The 15756-nt window shown below is 40.6% G+C and overlaps 1 protein-coding gene across 5 annotated transcripts in view; it reads right to left on the reverse strand.

The window, feature by feature from the left end:
• Positions 1-2131: 2131 nt before the first annotated feature.
• The window catches only part of LOC111842299 (microphthalmia-associated transcription factor-like), a 34874-nt gene continuing 21249 nt past the window's right edge, over positions 2132-15756 (reverse strand). For 3 of the 5 annotated variants that reach the window (XM_023808769.2, XM_023808772.2, XM_023808770.2), the window contains exons 3-10: positions 12446-12676; positions 10573-10668; positions 9725-9842; positions 8852-8944; positions 7965-8021; positions 7596-7671; positions 7032-7179; positions 2132-5485 (exon numbers count right to left, since the gene is read on the reverse strand). In XM_023808769.2, coding sequence (XP_023664537.1) covers positions 5075-5485; positions 7032-7179; positions 7596-7671; positions 7965-8021; positions 8852-8944; positions 9725-9842; positions 10573-10668; positions 12446-12676 — 1230 coding nt within the window. In that variant the 3' untranslated portion in view covers positions 2132-5074. The remainder of the gene's footprint in view (positions 5486-7031; positions 7180-7595; positions 7672-7964; positions 8022-8851; positions 8945-9724; positions 9843-10572; positions 10669-12445; positions 12677-15756) is intronic. The other 2 variants (XM_023808773.2, XM_023808774.2) reach the window with 1 other exon arrangement.

Genomic DNA, 15756 nt, shown 5'->3' on the forward strand with positions numbered 1-15756 from the left:
GTCCCATTTGTGCACAATTCTTGCGAAATAGAGCCAGCATAGAAAGAGGAGAGCATCAGGTATTGTGCTGTGTTTCACCCCAGGGGGGAGCTGTCAAGTCAGCTCTGAAAAGACTGGGCTCACACACACTCTGGCACACGTGCTGCATGCACCCCCACTGAGGAAGAACCGTCCCACAAGCAGCCTCTTGCATGTGCTCTACTCATAAACCTTCCTTCCCAACTCCTCTCTCCCTGCTCCTCTGCCCCTTTTCCCAGATCGTAGAAAGGTTACACATAATGCCTAAATGGAAGAAACATTGTGTAATGTTACTGTAGGTGGTGTACATATTCATGTTTGGTGTCACGAGGATGGTCTGAGACATAAACAACTGCCTTTATCATTGTAAAAATATCGAAAGTTCATGCCTTGTTGCCAGGTTCTGCTCCCTTGGTGTGCAACTCAAAAACCTCATTGTTAAGATTCCAGCTGACCATTAATCCTTGAATCTGGTTGTCTATTGATCCACTGCAATATACCCAGGAAAATAACAGTACCTGGGCAATGACTGTTCTATTCATGGGATACAATTATGCACCAAAGGCTCGAATATTTAGGAAGGTTGCACAGGATTCCTTGTGAGAAACTCTGCTGCCAGAGTCCCCACAGAGTATTGCGTGGCTAGCTAAAGCTAGGTTTGTGTTACTTTTATTCTTTGTATCGTTCTGTATATGTCTAAAGCAGTTGTGTTATGCCCCTGAGTGAGGCCCTTAACCCTAAATGGTCCAGACATTGGTTAACCCTGCTACCTGACTCCAATCTTTTCTTACTTGTATGTCACTTCAAATAAAAGTTTCTGCTAAATAAATAAATGTAAAATACAATAGGCAGAACTCTAAAGGCTAAGCCACATGGAGGTACAAAGGATCTCATTCATGTCACTTCTATAATTAAAATAATATGACATGGTAACTCAGTGGGTAGCCCTATTGCCTCATACTTCGAGGTTAGTGGAATCCCCCACCCTATTACCCACAGCAGGGCTCTTCAACCTTGGTCAGAGCACAGACCCCATGGTGGATAGAGACACACAGCAAAGACCCCATGGTGGATAGAGACACACAGCAAAGACCCCATGGTGGATAGAGACACACAGCAAAGACCCCATGGTGGATAGAGACACACAGCAAAGACCCCCTCATTACACATTAGAAAACACTGTTATGGATTAGGCCTGGCCTATATTAACACACACATTAACTATATTAACCTGTATATTTATGAAATAATGAATAAAAATAAATAAAACATATAAACGTTATTGATTGAGGCTTATTATTGTTACAAATTTTACATCACATTTCTCTTTCATTTCAGATATTTTTAAGGTGTGTGTCTATGTGTGTGTAGTTCAGGTAACTTAGTCAATACTATAGGCTGTGAATAGGGTTTCATTTATTGCTTTAATGTCCACTGTTCATGTAATTTAGACTGCAGGTGTTTCTTTGTAATTTGTACATTTTTGTTATTTTAACATTGTATGTGACTGTTCTCATTAACATAGCGCATTTTAATTGCGCAGCTGGGCACCTGTACAATAACATTTGAGCTGAATAAAGAATCTGGATGACAACTAAGCATGCGTGTTTAATTCATAGTTATATGGAGTTTATAGTGATTATTGATCAGTGGCTTGACTTATTACTGGCTTGACATTTTTTATAAAATTTCACAAAAAGTAGTTTGTCATTATGCAATGATTCACGGACCCCCTGCAGTTTCTCTGCGGACCCCTTGTTGAAGACCTTATTTTCAGATATTACTGTATTCTCTGTTCAGTTAGATGTTCCATGCCCAGTTTGTAATTAACTCTCAAACATTTCTTTTTTATTCTTATGTACAAATCTTCAGTGACACCCGCAAAACAAAAGAAAGAAAGCCTTCAAGAAATGGTGTGATGGACTGAGGCAAGCTGACAGAATGCGCTCTGACCTTGAGATCTGCTTACAACTGCCTGAAGCTTGACTGCTTTCAACCTTCAACGATAATAAAACATTCACTATTAACAACGAAGTTGCACTTGCAGGAATGAAATTGTACGTGGAATGCTATATTTGAATAAGGGAACAAATCACTCAGACTATATCTGAAAACCATTTAATCATCTTTAATATTTAATATCCATGAAGTAGTTCACATATGCAGTTTCAAAGAAAACATTTTTTAATCACTATTCCATTACTACGTCAGTAGCTAACCACACTGGGCACAGCCTCCCGTGTCCTCGGGTGAACAAGGTATTGTCACATTACAGTAGCAGGCATCTGTGTGGAGGCAGTGCCTGAGAGGCATCTGTTGGGCGACGGGCAGCAGGCATGGACCCAACGGATGCCTGGCAGGCTCGATCCGCAGTGGCTGCATTCCACCAGCCGGTGGACGGAGTGATAGGCAGCCACTACCAGTTGTGTGTGAAGCACAGACCCGTGGTCTGAGGAAGCATTCTCCAGTGCATCGCGTGTTCCGACACTGACCCTGTAAGTGCGTGCTTGTGCTTTATGCCATCACCTCATATTGCTCTGACCTAAATATTGCTTCATACAGTAAAGAAAATTTTATTTGACAGCGACGACACCGTCAGTCAAATTAAAAAAGCGAAAGAAAAAAAAAAATCGGTAATACATTAAATACATTAATGTTTATGTTATATTGCTTTGCATATAAAGACATTCCGTCACTTTGATTTTGGCAAAACATTTTGGCAGTCCACACTATCACATTTTGATAAAATAAAAACACTCCGACAGAGTGAACATTTGGATTACAGACTTTTTTTAAGGCTACACGTAGAAGGCTAAGTGATGGAGCACTACTCTTCTGTAGACCAGAGTTGGTCCTGCGTCCCTACCACGGTAACGCGAACATCCTTCCAGAAATCCTACAGTACTTTCCACCCTGCAAACGTACAACAACGCCCCCTCGTGGCAGCTGAAGACGGAGCTTCCCACTGGCTCCCAGTTGACCACAAAGCTGTTTCAGTGGGAGCTGCAGGAACCTTCCATGCACCAGCTGCCCAAATGAACGAAAGTAAGATGAATCTTAAAATTAAGGCACATCGTCCACAAACCACCTTTCCCGTCGCACGCCGCTGTCTCAACACTGGTAAGCTTAAGAAAACAACTTGATCCTGATGTCTAAAACACACAGGCACAATATATCTACTTTAAATACTTATTGCATATTCGATTATTGCGATTCAGAGGATCGTGTTTTTGTTTTTAAAATTCACCTTTTCAGAAAGCGCAATGTCTCTCCGATATCTAACATCGATGGTTATTGCCATTGACGTAATATTGAGTAGACTGCTACAACTTTATGTTGAAGTTAAACAGAGGAAATAAAACAATAAAGCCTGTTATTCATATAACCAACTACCATCTGTCATACAGTAGCATGAGTGCAATAAAAACTCTTTAGAATATACAAAAAACTGTTTATCAAATCTTCATTTCATATCTGACAGCCGAGTTTTCTTTGAGTTTTAAGTAACAACGTCCACGAGTCATAATAAAAAAAGTCTCCTTATATTCCTTTTCAATATAAACTTTAGCACAATAAAAATGTCCTGAAAGTTACTGTTAGACACAAAGAGGCATGCAGAGCAGAGCCCATGACGAACACAAACCGTTACCTGGATATATACTCTTGCTGAGATCACAAGAGTTCTTAAAATTGCCACGACTGAAATTATCCCCACATTCATGTTTTTTGAAGTTTTAAAATGAAAATGATGTTAATCAGATGTGTGCTGTCATCATATTGTCTACTCAAGAGGATTCTGATATAAATTATAAAGAGTCTGCATTTTCATTATAGGCTCGACATTTTAGCGCTGCATTGAATAGGAGGCCTGCAGACAGGAATATACAACTGAAGTGGTCAGTGACACAAAAGAAGCATGAGAGCTAAAAGGAGATGCATCCCTGCATATTGATATTGCTCTTTTTGTTGGTTTCTAAGTTAAGGGCAGCAGATGGCATAGTGATTAAAACCCTGGACTTGTGCTAAGTGATTGCTAGTCTGATTGGCCTTTCATGTGTAATGATTCATTCCCAGAGCTTCAGCACAGTCAGTGAATAAAGTGTGATGGGGATGTTTTTAAGTATAAGGGTGATGTCACTTTAGGGGTCTGTTGTTAGGGTGATGTGGCACCATCCATGCAGCCACATCCAGTGGGATACATCACAACAGGAGGTTTATGCTGGAGAAGAGGGGTTTGTATATCAGACCTCCTTCGGCCTCAGACAGCACCATACGCATGAGGAAAAGGTCACTTTAACAAATACTGCTCTCAGTATAATATCCAGCGCTGGGAATATTAGGTTCAGTAGCTAAAAATCCAGACTAGGATTTTGTTTTTACCAACCTGCTGAGTACTCTGTGACTGTGACTCTTTAAATTCAACTGGTTGGTAGAAACAAAATCCTAGTCTGGATTTTTAGCTACTGAACCTGAAATGCCCATCGCTGATAATATCTGCTTCTCTGTTGACTGGTTTTAGGGGGTCGAATTGAATTCTTTACAGCCACAAAATATGCAACGCAGGAAGCAACATAAAGGATGCTACCATCAAAACCGTTTGTGAATATTAAACACACCGTTTCTTCAGCCACTTCTCATTTATGAAACTGCCTAGTAGTGCTGCTGGATAGATAAAGCAGGAGGTTTGCCGCTTAAAAGCGATGATCTATAACCTTCGCCTTAGGAAATTTGAATATTTTTAACATTTTAAAGACTTAGAAAATCAATTGCAAAAGTAAATGAATCATTTCTGATTAAAGCTGACTACAGTTTTGCCCTACTCAAATTTAATTAAATATCTATCAGTGATCAGACAGTGATTCAGACTGTTAGTTTAAAGAGGTGGATGGCAAATTTGAAAAAAGGAAAAAAAAGGACAAGGGAAATAATGTAAACAATAAAAGAAATACTTGAGAAGCAGCCTGCAACCACCACGCCCTCCTCTGCAGCAGCGTCAGCAGGGGTGTTACTGTACAAGCTGTTAGTAGAGCTGGGGAGCCGGCTGGCGTGCGGCCCGCTAACAGCCATGCTCGTTCTCCTCCATGCTCATGCTGTTCTCGCGGCTGTTGTCTTTGGAGACCCCTGGTGAAACGCAGCACAGCAGCGGGTCTTCCACACCCGCAGGAGACACCGCCTCGTCCATCAGCATGCTGTCCAGCTTCGAGGACCCCTTGGTTGCGATGCTGTACACACTGGGCTCTCCCTGGGTCGGGGGCCCATTGCTAAAGCTGATGGTGCCGTCGCTGAGGTCCAGAGTGGTGGGTCCTGGTGGCTTGGAGGCCGCGTGCCGCTGCTGATGGTACAGATCCTGGCTGCAGTCTCCCCGGACCGCTTCCTGCTTGATGGCCCGATTTGCAAGTTCAGGGGAACAGAGGGCAGTGGGTGCGACCACAGCCAACCCATGAGCGCGAGCCTGCATTTCCAGTTCCTGAATCACACACAAGCACTAAAGTTAATTACACTGGCACAAGTGTTGCTATGTTTAACCCAGTTACAAACATGTCCCTTAATGAGTAAATGAGCATTACTATATTACTATATTGGGTTTGCATTTAGTCAGCTCCAGACCGATGGCAACAGCACATTTATCCAACCCCAGGCCGTTATAAATGTCAACAATGGCCAGCCCCCTCCCCCAACCCACAACTGCTCTATTCACGGGATGTTCAGGGGATGATCAAGAGACAGAACCCTTAAAAGGCAGCTGGGACAGACTCTCAGTCCACCTTGAAACACTGCACTGCAGTGATACCTCACTGGAGACATGCCACGTGCCAACCTGCTTCAAATCCTCCACAATCATTCCTAATCCCAAGAAACCAAGGATCACCAGACATTATGACTTCAGATCCATCAACCTCACTTCTATAGCGGTGGAGTCTTTAGAGCGCCTTGTGATGTCCCTCCTCAAGCCTACTCCTGGACCCTTTGCAGTTTGCCTACAGAGCCAACAGGTCTATGAGCGATGCTATAAACATGGCCCTATACTTCATCCTCCAACACCTAGACTCTGATAGAATGTATGCCAGAGTGCTGCTTGCGGTCTTTAGCTCTGTATTCAATGTTATCATCCCGGCTCTGCTCCAGAGCAAGCTCTTCCAGCTCAATGTTCCCGAATCCACCGGCAGGTAGATTACAGACCTTCTTTCTAACAGGAAGCAACATATGAAGCTGGGAAATCTCTAATCCTCTGCCCAACAGCATCGGCTCCCCTAAAGTCTATGTGCTTTTCTTACTACTATTCTCTGTATCCATGGAACAGCTGCACCTCTAGTCACCACTCTATCAAACTCTTGAAGCTGGCAGATGATACCACTCTCATTGGACTGCTCTCTGAAGGGGATGAGTCTGCCTACAGATGTGAGACTCTCCCTCCGTTATCCAGCAGAATCTGCTGCTCAATGCTCTGAAGACAGTGGAGATTGTAATAAACTACAGGAGAAGCTCAGCACCATCCGCCCTCATCACTCTGCATGACTGGAGTGTTTATGCTTCCTGGACACCTTCATCTCTTAGACGGCAGCTGAACATCAGTTCCCTTACCAAGAAAGACCAGCAGAGGATGTACTTCCTGCGGCAGCTGAAGAAGTTCAATCTGCCAAAGACAGTGATGGTGCACTTCTACTCTGCTACCATTGAGGCCATTCGTCTTGTTTCCCTGCAGCTACATCACACTGAGCACATTACACCCTCCGCCACCACCTACCTGTCCAACCTGCTCCTACACTGCACTATGAAAATTATCTGCAGTAGACACATACTGTAATTTGGATTGTCCTGAATTTTCAAGATTGTTTTGCCGAACACCCCAAAGTATATTCCTTGCATCTAAAAGTACTTGGCGATACAAACAATTCTGATTCTCTAAAGGAGGGATAAAATCGTTCTTCTGAAAAGGGATCTCCTGCAAAATTGGATCTCCTGCAAAATTGGACTGTGCCAAGTGAGGAAGGGCTGGGGGGGGGGGGGGTTACCTGTATCCGTAGCAGTAAGTGCCTGTTGGTATGCTCCAGCTTTTTCTGCCTATTCTCCAACTCTTTTGAACGCTGTTGCTCACGCTGCAGCTTCCTGATGTAATCCACAGAGGCCTTCAGGATGGTCCCCTTGTTCCACCGCATGTCCCTGAGGAGTTCAGAAACCCAGAACCCCAAACATAACACGAGGAATGGGACACAGCTCTAGACAAATGCATACAATTATTATGAAAACTGAGATATCCTACAACATTTGTTAATTCATAAAGGGTACAATTTTAACCATGATTATTCAATACTGTCTGTTATATTTGTGTTCTATATCCTTTTACAATTGTTTTTGTTAAATAACATATTTTTCCATCACCACTATAGTACTGTTATTTTTATGTCTGAAATTTAGAAAAGAATATACATAGTAACATGAACAAAAGATGCATAAAAACAAAACACGTGCTTCTAAATTGAGTTCTGTTTTTTTTTTGGGGGGGGGGGATCTGAAATTCTGCAGCTTCACAAAATGAATGACACCAGTAATGGTTCTGGATACAACATCACACTTACGGGTCGTTTGATTTTGGAATCATGGTTCCGAGTTCTTTGATTCGATCATTAATGTTAAAACGACGTCTTCTTTCAACTAAAGAGATCAAAGTAAAAAGAAAAATACATTAATATGTTTCACTGGAAATAACAATCAATTCAATGACTAGAGAAAAATGAACGTCACATACTTGTCCAAAAAGAACTTGTATGAACAGAGTATTACTGCTGATGCATAAACAACTATTTATGTGATTTGTAGCCAACATTTGAAGTTCTCTCACTTCTCTCAGAATCCTAACATTACATATTAAATCCAATTAAACATATAAATCAATAAGCTTTCTGCAACTACAGAGCAGGTCTGGCCATAACATGGAGAAAACTCACTAAGGTTGTGGTTGTCCTTCTTTTGCCTTTCCTTTGCCAGAGCTCGGAATTCAGCCTCTGCAACCAGAGTGAAAGGGACATTCATCTAGGAACATTATGTTAAAGCATCACAGAAATATGCACTGAAGAAACCAGGACGGCAACATCCTTTGTTGTCTGTTACAAAGCCTTCATTTCTGCTCCGTCAGAAAACAGTGTTTGAGACTTTTTTTCACCTGGCCTGTCAGGTAAATTGTAGCAAAAACTGTCAATTTTAGTGGTTCAAAGCATTTGACCTTCCATTTCATGTTCTATTTATGGCGATAAGACTCCTGTCACAAGGGGTAAAATAACAAAATGATACAGCACAGGTAGTATCTCGATGGTGAAATTTTAAATATAAAATGTCTTTATCAAGTATGCTTCTAACAAATCCCTTTATTTAGTTTGCTCGTATATTTCAGCTAACACAATAAAAGACCTGGCAAATTTGCTTCTGGGTGAAAAATGCTAGTATATCCCATATTGTGTGCAATATTGTATATACTTGCAATAATATGTAAAAAATAATTAGCATGGATTGAAAAAGTTACATGGCAACTGATTGTGCACATTTCAGGCTTCCGATAATAAGCACCATAAAAATCAATTTGCTGATGCAGTGCAAAAAGACAAATTTCTAATCATACATAACTGTGTAGTTACTACATCAGCACAGAATAACATTTGATTAGATGAAATAAGTTCAATAATACGTAGTTACATTGAATGTATTAATTTCACATTGTTTTCAGCAATAAGGGAAATTTCAAATACATTGCACGTTAATTAAATATAATTGCCTTATACACAGTGTATCTAATTGTACAAAACAATGCCACGTTTGAAAGACAAATAATGAAACGTACCTACTGGAAAGCCCTCAGGGTTCTGATAGCTTTCAAACTTGTCACAGGATCCAGACTTGTCCAGCATGTGCACCAAGGCCGGAGAAAGGGGAACTATTTGGCACATTATATTTTTGTTGTGGGTTTTCAATTGCACACAATATGGATATCTGTACTGTGCTGGGAAACTACCAGCAAGCTAAAAACTAAACACATGACTTGGTTTGAGGGAACATATAGTTTATAATTTTGACACCTCTTTCACACAGAAATGATGCAATACAGACAGCCCCCAGGTTATGAATGAGATCTGTTCGCTAAGCCTGTCTTTAAGTCAAATTTGTAGGTTAGTCAGAAAAATAATAATACAGCACATGATAATAATAATTATACAGTGATAATAAAAGTAACTATAAATGATACTGTACTGTACCCCGTGCTGACGAACTGCTGAAGCTGCTGAATGTCAGAGTTGTGCGTGCATTCATTATTACAAACTACTGTATTCAACCTGATTTATTAATACTATAGGCTTTATGGCATTCCGTTCGTTATTACGAGTTGTCTGTAAGTTGGATGTTTGTAACCCAGAGACTGCTGGTACACAGCCCCGCACATTTTATCCCATCTGTGTTCTATCAAACTCATTTCCAGAGTTGTGTTTGTGTGAGGATAGTGTTAGGCTATTTCCTCTGAGCTTCTGAATTCTTCAGTACTCAGTTTAGGGTTTTAGTTGATAACGATTTAGACACACCATCCTCAGTAACGAGCTTGTGTCCTGCACCACACCAACCTAATATTCGGTGGACTTGAAGGAGGCCCATCCTAGCTTGCAGACTATCCTCTGCATGCACTGTGCTAGCTAGGGGTTAGGGTGTGGGGTCGTGCATTTACCCGAAAGTTCCCTCTTGATGTTGGGCAGGCTGGCAGGGCAGGAGTTGCTAACGGAGAGCCCGTGTGGGGGCATACACTGGTTGCCATACATATCTAGGAGGTTAGCTGACACTGGGATCTGTGGGACATAACAGACTTTGGTTTGAACTCAAAGAAAACCGCAGCAACAGATGAGTCAAGACAAGTAACCACAGACACTGCTGCTAAACCAGAGGGACATTCAGAGACCTGCAATAGACTTGCTGTACTTGGTAGCTGTAACGACTGCTGAGAGTCACTAGAGGGAGACAAAACACAAAACTACTGTGATTTATCTCCACGCTTCTCAGTCCTGGTCCTCACTATGACCCAGTGTCTGCACTGATCTGCCATCCAGCTCATTATTCTGTATTAATTAGGTGCATTCTCATTAAAAATCATTGTGTACAGTACGTGGAAAGACCAGGAATGAGAACTCTTTATGCTACACTGACACAGTATAGTGTATCCCCACAGAATTTATTTGAACTCCCTTGTTCCAATGGCCTGCATTTAATTTCCTACTTAAATAAAACACTGAATATATTGCAATTGTCATAAAAATGTAAACTATAACAAAACACTTTGTCCACTGAATGGCTCAAGCTTGTTAATCGTCTTTCACGTTACCCTCCTCAGGTCACATCTCTAAAATACACACATTATGGCATCTGGGGAAATCTCATAAGAAACAAAATAATATTTATAGATCAGCTTCCTTTTGCTATTTCAAGCCACACTTTATGTTAACACAGTGTTAACAACAAAAGTTGTACCTTCATACCTGCTTGCTGTAGACGTGAAGGAGATGAGTAGAATGGGTAACCTACCGTATTGGCCAATTGGAGTCCTGGGTCCATAAGCCCAAGGATATCGTCATTATAACTCGATTCCAGACTAATAATGTCATCAATGACGTCATCCATCTGCAATTAAAGAACATAAACACTATGACACTGCAATCCATCATACTCAGGAGCTGTACTACCTGAGCTTTGTAGTGTTACTGTAGGTATATCCTCAAAAAAACCTGTGAGCACTAATATCCTATGCTTACAAAGGTTTATGTTTGCAAGGAACCTGTTAAGATTGACATTTCAATGGAAATGGATCATACTTGACAAGAGGCAAAAGGAAGGGAAGATCTTGTTCATATTAAATCATGTTGTACGTTTACCATTATTTTGCTGTTTAGGTAATTTACATCGCCATTTAGCCAAGACACCCAGTCAGTGCACCCACTGCACACTGCATCATTCATTACATTTTCATTCTGGATTGAAATGTGGAAGCAAAGACATTCCAGATTATAGCTGCTCACCCATCTTCACATTTGTCATTTGTATGGTTTCCTTTTAGTTGTATGTATTGGTTGCTATTTGGATTTGTTGTTACTCAGTTGCTGTATGTGTTTTCTCTGTTGCAATAGTTTATGTATATGTTGTCCCCCACATCAGTTATTATCAGAGTTTAGATTTTTTTATTCAGTTTTTATTTTATATATTGTTTTCAATTTTCATTTGAAATCCAATTTAATTTTAGTTAGTTTTCAGTGTGGTTTATTAGACTGTAATAGTTTTTATTTTAAAAATATATTTAAATTTAGTATATTTTATTCTCAGTTCAGGTTTTGATCATTTTATTTCTATGGATAGAAGTTGTAGAAGTGTTTTATGTGTCTGATCTTTGGAGTATCCTACATAATACACTGGGAATATACAGTGCACATTACGTACTAATGTCCTCAAAATAGCAAAACATGTTCAAAATGGGTAAAATATCAATGGTCATTAAAGATAAACAAATCATTATTTACACCTAAATATTATTAAAAAAAAACTGTAACAGAAAATATTTGACAATTGTTTTTATTTCAGGTTATGAAATGGTTTTCTTGAAGCTTAAGTTATTGTTATTGATAATGACCCTGTGTCCCACATATGCTGGTATTCTAACCCACACGTTATAATGCAACTTAGTCATCTCTACATCTGCATCAAATAAAGATTACTTCTCATTAACACCGTTCTCGACAAATACGCTATGCTTGTGTTTAGAAAAAATAACCAAATGCCATTTTTAAATTAATCCTACAATAAATGACTATTAGGCTCCAAATAGTTTTCTGTACTTCATAAAACCATTTAACATCCTGCATTCATTTATGAAGAATGCTTAGGGCCAGATTTACCAACACTTTGTGCCAATGCAAACCGACTTTTGCCGTTAAAATAGTACTGCTGGGATTAACTAAAGACATGCAGTGAAAAGTTAGCAGTGGAACGCTGTCGACAGTTAATTTTGCAACTGGCCATACTGCATATGCATTCGTAGGAGTTCCTCTTCAAAGCACAAATATGGGGGAGGAGAGTATTTAAATGAATCACACAACGTGTGATTTACGGTAGGAAATGTACTGCAAATTGTGGCATTAATTAATTCCAAAAAAATCCTCTGGATGCCGGCATGTCGGTCCAGCCCATGCAATGCCCTGCATCGTCCAAAGTGCGTATTTGGGGTGACACACACATAGCTGCCGGTGAAACCTGGACTCTTGTGTGGTGTTGGCAGCGATAGAAGAAATAATGCTATATGTTAAGCACGCTATTGTAAAAGGATGGCCAACCAGAGGCAGGCTAATAATCAGACGTTCATAAAATGTTGCCTTCTGAGCCAAACATGGACATGCGTGACTTGCTCTACCTCTCTCTCGCAGTTGGTATTGAGGGTGAGTAGTGCCATAGGGCTGTTGGGGGCGCTGTTGCCAGGTGCTGGGGGCATGCCCCCGTGCTCAACAGGCTGGCTGGGGCAGGGCAGACTGATGGCCTGGGTGCCGAGTTTGCTTCCCAGAGTGGTGGACAGGTACTGCTTCACTTGTTGCCGCTGGGCCTGCTGAATGTGATACTTGGTAGGGTTCTCCAGGTGAGTCTGAACCTGCGTGGGAGACAGAGTGGAGATGCATGGATCAGGAGCAGTTACCTGGCAACACACATTTTCTTATGCATCCAACAAATCCTTATTGTTGCAGGTGGTATCATTGATACTGATTGTATCTGATTGGAGCTTCTTGGAAGCACGAGTTTAATTCCAAGCAAAAAAGTAACCTCATGAAATTAATGGCTGAGAAATGTGGAGAAAATCTATAGTATATGCCACATTTACTGTATAAAAATGGCTTACTTTTTAACACACAAAGTTCAACCTTGTCTTCATATTTACATTATGAATAACCTTGTTATTAATATCTCAATACATTTTTCTTGACTGCTTAAGTGTTGTGGCGAGTCTGACACCTCAAGAAGAACAGGGAGGTTACGGGACACCCTGGACGGAGGCCAGTTCACTACAGAGCGCATACTCGCACCATAGGCATCTTAGAGGCACCAGGATATCTAACTACATGAATCCGTAGAGTAGAAGTGTGGCCGTACAAATAACAAATAATACTGTCTGCAATCACAACCGGAATTTCTGTAGCACTGACAAGAAACACACACCATACCTGATAGTGACTGTACTCAAGCATCTTCAACATGCTGCATATATGCTTTTATCCTGTCTTCAGATGATGGAAGACTTAAGTGAGAATTTCCCTTATCGCAGTTCAGACAGGCAGACCATCGAAGGGGTGGAACACGGCCAGGCCAAGTTATTAAAAGCTTAAGGGCTCATTAGTTATGCATGTAGATGATTAGAGGAAAACAGTGAACCTCTCTGCCACTGTGTTTTTTTATTGTAAATAGAAACATATGCGCTTAAAAATCTGCTTTGACGTCAGGATGACTGTATCTCAAAGAGCCCATTCTGTGGCCAAGTCACTGTCCCTAAACTGAACTGACATTCGCTTCAGGCCAAAGAACATTTCATCTTTAGATACACTCCTCCAGTAGAAAACATTATTTGTTCTAAGAATCCAGATTACAATTATTGCCATTGTCGCTTCAAAAGCAGGAAATACTAGAAAATATAAGATTATGTGTTTTTTTTTTTTGTGGACACACATTACATTACCTCACACGGTCCTCTCAATTGGCTACGGTCTCCTTGTATTCTAATTCTGGAGAAATCAACTCATGTTTCATGTTTCATAAGATAGTAAATAATTATGGGTAATTCTCTGAGTATATCTCATGATAGTAAAATATATTTCTTTACAAAAGTAAGCATCAACTGCAAATTTACTTTAAATTTTAGTTTTTTGTTCTCATTGCATTAAACATTTATTACACAAACAACTGAATGCAAATTTTACATAGATGTCACATCAAAAACAAATACTTTCCTTGCACATGCCAGATTAGCGTTTCAGTATCTCAAGCTGTCGTATTTTAAATGTTAACATTAGCAATGTGCATCCGTCTAAGAAATGTTCAAAGGACATCTTCAACTCCCCTAAAAATTATTCAATACAACAAAACAAAACAAAACAAAAAAGTACGAAAACACTCATTTTAAAACTATACCTCCATTAAGAATGACTGAAGTGTGTAAGGAAAAATGTTTTAACAAAACACACTAAGGACACCACAGCCTGTGACTCGATACAGTAACATCTTCTAGGCAATAAAAGAGAAAGCAGGGAAATAATTCTAAGGTGCTCAAATCTCTTCTAACTTACACAGACTGGGACACAGTTGCCCCTGAAGAGGTTCCCCGCAAGTGTTTACTACAATGACGAAGCCCACGAATGCAAACCATGATGCAAAGATTGCCTTTTCTCCTCTATGACATTTTAATTTCAACACAGACTACTGTACATATATTGCATTTGAGGAATGTGAATTCTTTTGAGTTGTGCTATATGGTGGATCAATCTGTGAGATGAAAAGCACCCCATCTCCTGGCTCACAATCTCCGTTCTAGTCCATCCCAAAGGTGTTCGATGGGGTTGAGGTCAGGGCTCTGTGCAGGCCAGTAAAGTTCTTCCACACCAAATTCACACAACCATGTCTTTATGGACCTTGCTTTGTGCACAGGCACAGAAAAGGACCTTCCCCAAACTGTTCCTATGAAGTTGGAAGCATGGAATTGTCGAAACCACAGTGGTTTGCTGAATCATTAAGAGTTCCCTTCACTGTAACTAAGTGGTCTAGCCCAACCCCTGAAAAACAACCCCAAACCATTATCCCTCCTCTACCAAACTTTACAGTTGGCATAATGTAGTCAGGCAGGGACTGTTCTCCTGCCATCTTCCAAGGCCAGACTTGTCCATCAGACTGCCAGATTGGGAAGCATGTTTCATCACTTTACACCACTCCATCCACCACCTGACATTGCGCTTGGTGATGTGAGGCTTGCATGCACCTGCTCAGCCATGGGTCACAACTTCTGAGTTCAAATAGAATGCACCAGAATTCAAAGTGCTTTGACAGTGGTGACAACACTAAATTTTATCCCGTAGTGGCCAAAAATGCATAGAGCAATGAGATGGTTTGAGTTCAGTTTGCTTTTGGGGGTCTGAGCTCATTATGAGTGAGTTCAGTTTGCGTTTGGGGGTCTGAGCTCATTATGAGCTTAGACACATGGCCCACATTGCGGAGAAAACACACCATGTCCACTTAAATTGGCTGAATCGAGCCAAGTGTGAAAACATCACTTAATGATTGGGGTAATGGGAAAGCCTTCATGGTATTAGGTTCAGTCTCAGTGCCATCTGCAGATACCACATGTCCTAAAAATGCATGCATTCAAAAAAGGCTGCACTTTGTCCTGTTTTATTATGGCCAACAGAAATAGCTTTAGACACTACTCTTCAGATACCACACTTACAATATGGTATCTGCTTCTCAAACTAGTTTTTTTATCTGGTGTCTGCTCCGTGTTCTCCTCTGAATAGCATGCTATGGCTAGGGTGCACGGGGGTGAACCTAGAACAGCTATCCATGGCTAAATAGAGTGCAAACAACTGCCTAGTAAAAGTAATGGTAGGTGTACTGTATCTCTCTTGGGAGACCATCTAGAAATCTAGGACAAGACCTGATGAATTTTTTTTTTTTACTTTATCTCAATGAAAG

The sequence above is a fragment of the Paramormyrops kingsleyae genome, chromosome 6 (genome assembly GCF_048594095.1).
Source record: "Paramormyrops kingsleyae isolate MSU_618 chromosome 6, PKINGS_0.4, whole genome shotgun sequence".
Taxonomy (NCBI): Eukaryota; Metazoa; Chordata; class Actinopteri; order Osteoglossiformes; family Mormyridae; genus Paramormyrops; species Paramormyrops kingsleyae.